The sequence below is a fragment of the Chelonoidis abingdonii genome, chromosome 8, assembly GCF_003597395.2.
Source record: "Chelonoidis abingdonii isolate Lonesome George chromosome 8, CheloAbing_2.0, whole genome shotgun sequence".
Taxonomy (NCBI): domain Eukaryota; kingdom Metazoa; phylum Chordata; order Testudines; family Testudinidae; genus Chelonoidis; species Chelonoidis abingdonii.
Genome location: NC_133776.1, coordinates 58,609,476 through 58,621,280, shown reverse-complemented (window position 1 = coordinate 58,621,280; position 11,805 = coordinate 58,609,476). Strand labels below are relative to the sequence as shown.

The 11,805-nt window shown below is 40.9% G+C and overlaps 1 protein-coding gene across 10 annotated transcripts in view; it reads right to left on the bottom strand.

Annotated features, from left to right (window-relative positions):
* Window positions 1–1,192: 1,192 nt before the first annotated feature.
* The window catches only part of LOC116833223 (SLAIN motif-containing protein-like), a 77,298-nt gene continuing 66,685 nt past the window's right edge, over window positions 1,193–11,805 (bottom strand). For all 10 annotated transcript variants that reach the window (XM_032794591.2, XM_032794590.2, XM_032794594.2 and 7 more), the window contains 2 exons: window positions 10,701–11,022; window positions 1,193–2,457 (listed from right to left, as the gene is read on the bottom strand). In XM_032794591.2, the coding sequence (XP_032650482.1) occupies window positions 2,391–2,457; window positions 10,701–11,022 (389 nt within the window). In that variant the 3' untranslated portion in view covers window positions 1,193–2,390. The remainder of the gene's footprint in view (window positions 2,458–10,700; window positions 11,023–11,805) is intronic.

The window sequence follows — 11,805 nt, the reverse complement described above, 5'->3', positions numbered from 1 at the left end:
GGGATTGTTTAGTCTGCAGAAGAGAAGAATGAGGGGGATTGATAGCTGCTTTCAACTACTGAAAGGGGTTCCAAAGAGGATGGATCTAGACTGTTCTCAGTGGTACCTGATGACAAAGGAGTAATGGTCTCAAGTTGCAGTGGGGGAAGTTTAGGTTGGATATTAGGAAAAACTTTTTCACTAGGAGGGTGGTGAAGCACTGGAATGGGTTGCCTAGGGAGGTGGTGGAATCTCCTTCCTTAGAGGTTTTTAAGGTCAGGTTTGACAAAGCTCTGGCTGGGATGATTTAGCTAAGAATTGGTCCTGCTTTGAGCAGGGGGTTGGACTAGATGACCTCCTGAGGTCCCTTCCAACCCTGATATTTTATTATTCTAATAATGTGTCTGCAATTCAAAACTGTTGATAAACTAGAGAGGGTTCACACAAGAATGACTGAAGGATTACAAAAGCTGTTTTATAGTGACTGAGCTCCATGCAGTTTAACAAAGAAAAGGTTAAATAGTGATCTGATTAGTGTACAAGTATTTACAGGGGAACAAATTTAAGGCTCTTCCATCTGGCAGAGAAATGTATAAACATCCAATGTCTGGAAATTGAAGCTAGGCAAATTTGGACTGGAACTAACGTGCACATTTAACAGTGAAAGTAATTAACCAAGTGTCATGGATGTTTAAAATTAAGAGTGGGTGTTTTTCTAAAGCTATACTCTCTGAATTATTGTGGAAGTGTTATTGCCTGTGTTTACAGGTTGTCAAGCTAGAAGATTATCACAATGATCCCTTCTGCCCTTGGAAGCTATATGCTTCTGAAGTTTATCATAGGTCATCACACTCGGCCATTAGGGTTGACTCCTGCAGAAATAGTAGGAAAGAATTATTCCAGGCCCCCATTTTAACTTTTCCTTTGTAAAGAACCTGGACTCGTGTTTCTTTAAAGTTTTCTAAAATCACATTCCAGTTGATTTGAGGCTCCAGAGTGAGTGTAAATGTAGCATCAATTTTAATCTACCTATATGTAATTACTCAATAGAAGTCTGTAATGCAAATAATAAACAGTAAAAGTGTTCTGTAGTGGTAAACCTACCTGTTTCTGAAAACAATTAAGTACTGAGATCTAAAAGTGAATATTTTGTCCCTCTGCCCATTAACTTTCTTATAAAAATATTACCACAAAGTTCAATAGTTAAAAAATGTTAAGTTGCTGAAACCAGATATGCCTTTATTAAACGACACTATCAAATCACATTGATGGCAGGGAGAATATATCGCTGAGTTCTATTACCAGTGCATATTTCAGAAAATATGATTAAATCAGTGGCCTTCATAGTTTGCTGAGGACGGGGACTCATTTTGAACTGATTCCCTCGTATGAAAAAATGCAGTAGAACAGTTTTTTTATACAAAACCAGTAAAAGGGCAATTGTTACTGAAAGGGTAAAGTAGATGATGGAGGGAATCACTTCAGGTGCAATAGCTTCTCTCCAGTATACAATTGGAGGCCATGCAGAACCAGACTCACCTGTAGTAGTTCAGCTTACCAAGGTTTGGTATTTCCTAGAGAAGTTATGGAACAGAGGAAATACTGAAATTTGACAGTTTTTAAGTAGCACCTACTGCAGTGTGACTGCCTGTTCATAAACCCACACAAATATTGTGTACTACTCCTTCATTTGTGAACTTACACTTGGTGATACGCACACTAATACAAATGTCTTTTTGAACTGTACTACTGCGTTATAAAAGGCTGCTTCATCTTCTAGAACAAACATTAATAGAAAGTAGCAGAGAAGAAACATTCTATACAGGAACAAGTAAAAAAAACTTTGAACTTCAGGCAAAAGTTAGTTACACCAGATGATTTTAAAAAATACAATCAAACCTCATTTTCTAACATCTATACAACTATTTTTCTCATCTCCAAACCACTGCTTAGCAACCAGGAAGCACAGTGGGTTAAAATTTCTTGATGGCACAGACATTACCACCTATACCCTTCCAAGCACATTTTCCCATGAACAGACCATATTGTATCTAAGTCAACATCTCTTCCAACAACACACTGCTGATCTGGTAGATAGTTGTACTAGAGATATACAGGTTAGCATCAACCAGTCTTCATCTGATGTTTTTCAGACTTCAGTAGTATATTCTGAACAGTAGGAACACAGTAAAGAAAAAGTTGTCTATTTCTACTAGTAAGAGACCAAAATCTTTACAAAATAAATGAAGGGAAGGGGGTAATTTGTATTCAAAAGATAAGGAAAACATACAAGTCAGTCCTATGTGATAAGTCTGGGCAAGGCATATTTTAAAATAATATTCTCATGCCCAGCCAGCTGGGGGTATGCTTCATACAGATGTTTGACAGTTTATCAGCTTCTCTGAGTTGGCTTAGTAACACCCATCCTTCCAGGAATCATCAGCAGTTGTCTGACTGGTCTTTGCTGACTGAGGAAATCTATTTTAAAAACACAAAAAAGCCAACACATCAGACAGCCTGATGCATTGGGGTACATTTAAAAAAAAGCAGCAAGAAATGAAATGCTCATTAAAGCATAAGAAACATGCTCCAAGAAACATATTAGTGCTCTAAGCCTTAAGAATGAATGGTGATATTTTTGCTTTTACAAAATCCATCTATCACAGAATTTTAGCACCTGCCCTACAGTCATGTCTTACAGTCCATAGTTCCCTGTTACACTCACATCCATGAATACCAACTATTAAAGCCAGTCTTGTGTTCTGGGGCATGCTAGTGCAAGAGACGGGAAATGCTGCAGCAGGCTCAGGTAATGTTGAAAAAGGCTTTAAAGTTAGACATAATAGCAGCCATGGTCCATCTAGCCCAGTATCTTGTCTTCCAACAGGGGCCAGTACTAGTGGCAGATTTAGAGTTAGTGGGGCTCTGTGCTCAGCTTAGCGAACTATTGTAAAGCACTTTGGATAAGAGTGCTTTAAGTAAAAAAACATTGGGGCATGGAGTCTGACCAGGACTTACGGTACGAGAGGGGGGTGCAGGGTCTGGGAGGAAGTTACGGTGTAGGAGCAGTTGGGGGTGCAGCGTCTGGCCAAGAGTTAGGGTGCAGGAGGGGGCTCAGGGCTGGCGCAGGTCTCATTTGGTGTGGAGGCTGCATGTGGGGGGAGGGTACAGTAGTCAGGGAGGGTAGGGGGCTGAGGGTGTGGGGGGGCAGGAGTCAGTGCAGTGGGCTGGGGTCATGGGGGTGCCTTTGCTCTGCCCTGCCCCGATTCCACCCCCTTCTCCAAGACCCCAACCCCACCTATTCTCCGCTTCCTCCCTTCTGGACTGCCAGCAAACAGCTGTTCGGCAGGGGGGAGGGTAATGCTGGGGGGAGAGGGGCAGAAATGTGGCACACTCAGGGGAGGAGGTGGAAGATGAGGTGCAGAGCCTGCAGCAGGAGCCCCTGGAGCCATTAAGACCAAACTTCTGCCCCCCCTAGCTGCCCAGCCCTGTGCCCCCCTGTCACTGGGGGCCCCCCATGCCAGGGCACCTTGGGTTTCACTGTAAATCTGCCTCTGGCCAGTACCAGATGCTTCAGAGGGAATGAATGGAACAGGCAATCAAGTGATCCCCTTATCATCCAGTTCCAGATTCTGGCAGTTAGAGGCTTAGGATAACCCTCTTGACTAATAGCCATTGATGGACTTATCTTCCATAAACTTGCCTAAATTTTTTTTTACCCCAGCCACGGTTTGGCCTCCACAACACCTCCAGCAACGCGTTCCACAGGGTGACTGTGCATTGTGTGAAATAGTACTTTTTTTGTTAGTTTTAAAACTTCTGCCTATTAAATTTCATTAGGTGATCCCTGGTGCTTGTGTTATGTGAAGGGGTGAACAACATGTCCTTACTTATTTTCTCCTCTGTCAACACCAAAATTCAGACAATTGTGGGTTAATTTGTTACTTGTAACATCACCAACTGAAAGGTATCAGAGGAAAATATTTGTTCCACACACACACTCTGATTAATTTAATTGTTTCTCTCATTGGTGTGAATTCCTTCACAACAGTAGAGAAAAAAAGCCTATTATTTTTTAAGACACATTTTTAAAAAATTGTAAGTCTCAAAAATTAGTCAACAGGGATTTTGGGGCAGGCATAGTGCCCAGGAAATTGTGGGGTAGGGGCATGGCAGAAGTGTTACTTTACTTTGGCTGGGATTTTTTAAAAGCACTCCTCATTGGCTACAGTGGAAGAAGAATTAGACCAACAGTAAAACTCCCAAGTTACCCTTTAAGGATAAGCTTGGGTAATATAATCAGTACAGTAGCCTAACAATTTTGGGGTAAGAGGTGAATTCTGTTGCAATTTCAACAGCTGCAGGATCAGAATACATGGAGGCCCTGGTTAAATTATATAAATTAAGATTATATAATATTCCATTTTAATGTTCCAGCTGTATTTTGGTTTTCATTCACATGTAAATGCTATTCTCCATTCTATCTCTGCTTCATGTGAGAGAAAGATTACAAACACAGAAACTTGCCAGCTGAGTTCTTTTGAGACATGGGGCCAGACTATCCATTGCCCTATACTTTATATAGCCATTTACACCAGTGCAGAATGGGAATAACGCTACTCAGTCAGAATGGTAGCATTTTACACCCACTTTGCACTGGTGTAAATGGCTACAAAAGATTCAGAATAATGGAGAAATCAGGCCTCCCAAAGGCTATTTTGGATTTTAATACCCTCCTAGTTAATAAGAACAGACTGGCACAGGACACCAGCAGAGAAGTAAGAAAGTTACCAGTATTGCAGCACTTGTTTTGAGGGAAATACTTTTCAGGATTATGAAGGCACTTTAAATGTTAAAGTATTTTTAATGTAGGGCCTACATTTAACCTCAGTGTCCCATTAAGCAAGATAAAAAGCTATTTTAAAAATGCGAGCTTTCCACTGAGGAGAGAACACATTAGCGATGACCCCAGCTGCACCCTTCATCAGGGAAATGTTGTGGTCTAGTCAGTGGATAGAATAGCTTGGAGTAAAGAGATCTGAGTTCTCTTCCTTGCTCTAGCCACTGACTCAGTGATGCTCGGCAAATCATTTCACCTCTGCCTGTGAAATGTGTAAATTAAGCTGATCCCAACTCCAACTGAAGTCACTATGTCACATCACAAAGTGAAGGAAGAATCTATCTGATTTTCTGCCATCCATAGAATTCTCTCAAGCATTGCTCCCTGCAGTAATAATTACTAAGGAGAATTTGTCAGGTTACTACTCATAAGGAAATTTGCATGGGCAGAAATAGGACAAATAGCTGACGTCCCTGTTTATCTTTCTGGTGCCAGGAGATATTTCCCCCAACACAATATGCACACTCATTTTGTATTATTGCTAATAGTGAAATTTAGGGCCCAGCTGCTCTGAGGCATTAAACCTATCCCTTGCTTTCCCCCAGTTGTGTGGCTCTTTAAGAAGTTTCCCAAGTGACACACACGTACAAAAGAGATGTGTTAAAATTAGGGTTGTCAAACGATTAAAAAAAATGAATTGTAATTAATTGCACTGTTAATAATAGAATACCATTTATTTAAATATATTTGGATGTTTTTACATTTTCAAATGTATTGATTTCAATTACAACACAGACCTCACTTTATATTTATTTTTTATTACAAGAATCTGCACTGTAAAAAAACAAATAGCATTTTTCAGTTCACCTAATATAAGTACTGTAGTGCAATCTCTTTATCATGAAAGTTGAACTTACAAATGTAGAATTATGTACACAAAAAACCTGCATTCAAAAATAAAATAATGTAAAATTTTAGAGCCTGCAAGTCTACTCAGTCCTACTTCTTGTTAAGCCAATTGCTCAAACAAATTTGTTTACATTTAGGAGATAATACTGCCCAGTTCTTGCTGACAATATCACCTGCCAGTGAGAACAGGAGTTCTCATGGCACTGTTGTAGCTGGAATTGCAAGATATTTACATGCCAGATGCACTAAAGATTCATATGTGCCTTCATACTTCAACCACCATTCTAATGGACAAGTGTCCATGCTGATGACAGGTTCTGCTCAATAAGAATCCAAAGAAGTGCAGACTGACGCATGTTCATTTTCATTATCTGAGTCAGATGCCACCAGCAGAAGGTTGATTTTCTTTTTTGGTGGTTCAGGTTCTGTAGTTTCCGCATTGTAGTGTTGCTCTTTTAAGACTTCTGAAAGCATGCTCTACACCTCATCTCTCTCAGATTTTGGCAGGCACTTCAGATTTTTAAACCTTGGGTCGAGTGCTGTAGCTATCTTTAGAAATCTCACATTGGTACCACCTTTGTATTTTGTCAAATCTGCAGTGACAGTGTTCTTAAAATGAACAACACGTGTCATCATCTGAGAATGTTATAACATGAAATATATGGCAGAATAAGGATAAAACAGAGCAGGGGACATACAATTCTCTCCAAAAGAGTTCAGTCACAAATTTAATTAATATATTATTTTTTTAACCAGCATCATCAGCATGGAAGCATGTCCTCTGGAATGATGGCCAAAGCATGAAGGAGCATACAAATGTTTAGCATATCTGGCACATAAATACCTTGCAATGCTGGCTACAAAAGTGTCATGCAAGTGCCTGTTCTCACTTTCTGGTGACACTGTAAATAAGAAGAGGGCAGCATGATCTCCTGTAAATGTAAACAAACTTGTTTGTCTTAGCGATTGGCTGAACAAGAAGTAGGACTGAAGTTTTATACTGTTTTGTTTTTGAGTGTAGTTATGTAACAAAAAAACAAACATTTGTAAGTTGCACTTTCACGACAAAGAGATTGCACTACAGTACTTACAGGAGGTGAACTGAAAAATATTCTTATCATTTTTACAGTGCAAATATTTGTAATAAAAAATATATACTTTGATTTCAATTACACCACCAAATTATATATGAAAATATAGCAAAACATCCAAAATATTTAGTAAATTTCAATTAATAATTCTATCGTTTAACAGTGCAATTAAAACTGCGATTAATTTTTTTGAGTTAATTGCGTGAGTTAACTGCAATTAATCGACAGCCCTAGTTAAAATATTTTCAGTCAGCTCTACTTTTCAAATCACTCTTCAGTGGTGATGTCATAACTATAAAGGGGAGGATAACAACCCTCCTGTATACAATTTTATAAAATCCCTCCTGGCCAGAGGCACCAAAATCCTTTTACCTGTAAAGGGTTAAGAAGCTCAGGTAACCTGGCTGATGCCTGACCCAAAGGACCAATAAGAGGACACTTTTCACTAGGAGGGGGGTGAAGCACTGGAATGGGTTGCCTGAGGAGGTGGTGGAATCTCCTTTCTTAGAGGTTTTTAAGGTCAGGCTTGACAAAGGCCTGGCTGAGATGATTTAGTTAGGGATTAGGTCCTGCTTTGAGCAGGGGATTGGACTAGATGACCTCCTGAGGTCCCTTCCAACCCTGATGTTCTATGATTCTAAGATACTTTCAAATCTTGGGGGGAGGGAGGGAGGGAAGGCTGTTGTTTGTGCTCTTTGTTTTTGGGTGGTGTTCACTCTTGGGACTAAAAGGGACCAGACATCAATCCATGTTCTCCAAATCTTTCTGCACAAGTCTCTCATATTTCAAACTTGTAACTAACAGCCAGGCAAGGCATGTTAGTTTTATCTTTGTTTTCTCAACTTGTAAATGTTCCTTTGCTAGAGGGAGGTTTATCTGTTTTGCTGTAACTTTGAATCTGATTACTCTGTAAAGTTATTTCCATCCTGATTTTACAAAGATAAACTTTACCTTTTCTTTTAATAAAATCCTTCTTTTAAGACCCTGATTGATTTTTCATTGTTTTAAGATCCAAGGGTTTTGGATCTGTGTTCACCAGAATTGGTGAGAGTACTCTCAAGCCTACCCAGGAAAAGGGGTGTAAGGACTTTTGGGGGAGGAATTAGTCTCAAATCTGCCCAGGAAAGGGGAGGTTAGGGACTTGGGAAATATTTGGGGGAAGGCAGAATTCCAAGTGGCTCTCCCCTAAGATTTGGAACACGCTTGGTGGTAGCAGCTTACTGTTAACCTAAGCTGGTAAATAAGCTTAGGGGGTCTTTCATGTGGGTCCCCACATCTGTACCCTAGAGCTCAGAGTGGGGAAGGAACCCCGACAGGTGAACAAGTCGATTATCTGTTTTTTGATTTGCAGTCATACCTTGGTCAAGAGCCTCTGACCTTGCGAACTAAGCAAGGTCAGGCCTGGTCAAAATATTTTTTGAACTCTAAGATTTACAAAAAGGCAGTAGAAGTAATACAAGTGATTCAGCAAGTGCAATTCTTCTGTCTAACTATCAAATGAAGTAGTACTCCAGAAAGATTCTTGGGCACCATGCTGCTGGTGTAGTCGCTGAGGAAACAGACAAGACCTCTAGTTGGTCGGGAACATTAGTAATCTCAGTGCATTTTTTGAGGGAAGAGTGAGTATTGTCAAATTGACCAAATTTCATTTTCTTTTTAAAGTTTAATTCCATCCATCTGAATTCTTCTATTACCTCATGGCTAGGTTTTGCTTTTGGATACAGTCTTGAGTAAGAGGTGGTGCATAAGCTGCCCTACTCCAGTAGTAATCTTGGAAGAGGCTACTTCAGACAACTCCCTCCCAGCTTCTCCCTTGCTAGGAGTATGGGGGAGGTTGGGTATAGATATTTTGTTACCCTAGGCCAACAGCAAAATTATGGTTCACCATGCTGGCTCAGCTGTACTGACCAGTATGGTGAGAGCAGAGGCAAGGCGTCACTCTTTCTTTTCCAACTGCAGGTGTATGAGGGGATTCTTACTTCCTTGCACAGGCACATATGCAAAGTCAAAATCTAACGGTTATCTTTTTCTGAATTCCCATATTCTTTGCTATTTATCTGGATGTCAGCTTTTTGAGGTACTTAATAGCCCCCATTTCCACCCCACAATGCACCTGTGAGTTAAAGCATTAAGAGAAATCAGGAAATAGACATTCCAATTTTAAAGATGGTGAATTGAGGCAGAGAAACTGAATGACTTGGGCGAGGTCACACAGGAAGTCTGTGGCAGAGCAGGAAAGCTTGGCTCAATTCCCTAAGTGCCAGGTTAGTCCCCTAACCAATGAACCATCCTCCTCTCCAGAGAACTGTATTTTCATGATGTCTGAAGCAATTATTACCTCAAAGGCTTTTGTGACCCTGGGCAAATCACCATCTCTCTGGGCTCTGTTTTCCTTACCTGCCCTTTGTTAAATGCTTTGCAATTCTGTAATGCCTTTCATTTAAAGCTCTCAAAGTATTAGAACACTTTATAATTCTGTAAAGCAATATGATGCATGTCAGTGGCACTACATCTATCAGTAAATACACAGGTTTTTTTTCCTCTGAGGCATAGAGATTTAGTGACCAACATACAAATTCCATCTGCAATTACTTAAACTAAAATGGCTTCAAGGAGAACCTATGATTAGTGTATCTCAATCAATCTAGGTAAGTCTGGGACCTGGAAGTCAAGCTATGTTTTCTAGTTTGTGCTTTAAAAGTCATTTTGACCCAATTGAGGAGTTTAATAAGTATTGTTAAAGTGCATCGGAGGTTGTCATAAATATAAAGAGCACGATAACCACCTTTCTGTATACAGTACTATAAAATCCCTTCTGGCCAGAGGCACAAAATCCTTTTACCTGTAAAAGGTTAAGAAGCTCAGGTAACCTAGCTGGCACCTGACCAAAAGGACCAATAAGGGGACAAGATATTTTCAAATCTGGGGAGGGGAAAAGGCTTTGTTTTGTCTGTCTGTTCTGTATGCTTGCTGGAGGCAGATCAAGAAAGCAAGCAATCCATCTCCATTAGTATTAGTAAGTACTAGTGAAGGAATGCATTAGCTTACTTTTATTTTGGCTTGTGATTTCCTTGTCTAAGAGGGAGGTTTATACCTGGTTTTGTAACTTTAAGGTGACATGATTATGATCACAGGGAATCACAGAATATCAGGGTTGGAAGGGACCTCAGGAGATCATCTAGTCCAACCCCCTGCATGAAGCAGGACCAATCACCAAATCCCTAAATGGCCTCCTCAAGGATTGAACTCACAACCCTGGGTTTAGCAGGCCAATGCTCAAACCACTGAGCTATCCCAGGTTTTGCCTAAAGGTGAGATCCTCTGTGTTCCTGAGTCTTTTCTTATTCTATAAAGTACTTACCATCCTGATTTTACAGAGGTAATTCTTTTACCTTTTCTTTAATTACAATTCTTCGAAGAACCTGATTGATTTTTCATTGTTTTAAGATCCAAGAGTTTGGGTCTGTGTTCACCTGTACTAATTGGTGAGGATATTATTCTCAAGCCTGCCCAGGAAAAGGGGTGTAGGGGTTTGGGGGGATATTTGGGGATGGTAGGGCTCCAAGTAGCCCTCCCTAAATGTTTGTTTAAATCACTTGGTGGTGGCAGTGTTACCTAATCCAAGGTACAAGGAAGGATTTGTGCCTTGGGGAGTTTTTAACCTAAGTTGGTAGAAATAAGCTTAGGGGGTCTTCATCCGGGTCCTCACATCTGTACCCTAAAGTTCAGAATGGGGAGGGAACCCTGACAGAGGTGAACGCCATTTTTACACAATTACTTTACAGATGTGAAATGCACTTCAACCACCACAGATGTCAATATTGTTGGCAAAATTTGTTAAGGTGCATTTAAATTTTTTTATGTTCATTTCAAGATCTTACCTCTTGGATGGCTGTATCAGCTTGCTCTTCGGAGTAGAAGTTCCTCCAACAGATGTTCGTGCTTTAACAGGTGAATTTTTGGCTCCAGTGGCCATACTATTGCTTCTTGTAGTAGAAGAACTGCTACTAGAAGATCCTGGACTGAGAACTGAAGACTGGGGCTTTCGGACTCCACTTGCAGGAGTGGTGTAACTGGAAGCTTTTAGTGGCTGCCTTGGTGTCAACAGAGAGTTTGTGCATGACCCTGCTTTCATTGGCTGTCGGACTGTTAAGGGAGACTGGCCAGCACTAGAGGAATACCTGAGTTTACTGGGAGTCAGACCTAGATGTGAAGGGGTGGTGGTGGCCACCCCCCATGGGAGAGAGAGAAAGAAAAAAACAAAAGAAAGAAGTTAGCAATACTGTCATAGAATCATAGAAGATTAGAGTTGGAAGAGACCTCAGGAGGTCATCTAGTCCAACCCCCTGCTCAAAGCAGGGCCAATCCCAGCTAAATCATCCCAGCCAGGGATGATTTTAAGGAAGGAAATTCCACCATCTCCCTAGGTAACCCATTCTAGTGCTTCACCACCCTCCTAATGAAATAGTTTTCGCTAATATGGAACCTAGACCTTCCCACTAGACCTTCCCCACTGCAACTTAAGACCACTGCTCCTTGTTCTGTCATCTGCCATCACTGGGAACAGCCTAGCTCCATCCTCTTTGGAACCCTCCTTCAGGTAGTTGAAGGCTGCTATCAAATCCCCCCTCATTCTTCTCTTCTGCAGACTAAGTAAGCCCAGTTCCCTCAGTCTCTCCTCATAAGTCATGTGCCCCAGGCCCTAATGATTTTTGTTGCCCTCCACTGGACTCTCTCCAATTTGTCCACATCCTTCCAGAAGTTGGCGGCCCAAAACTAGATGCAATACTCCAGATGTGGCCTCACCAGTGACAAATAGAGAGAAATAATCACTTCCCTTGATCTGCTGGCAATGCTCCTACTAATATAGTGCAAGAAGCCATTAGCCTTCTTGGCAACAAGGCACACTGTTGACTCATATCCAGCTTCTCATCCACTGCAATCCCCAGGTCCTCTTCTGCAGAACTACTGCTTAGCCAGTCAGTC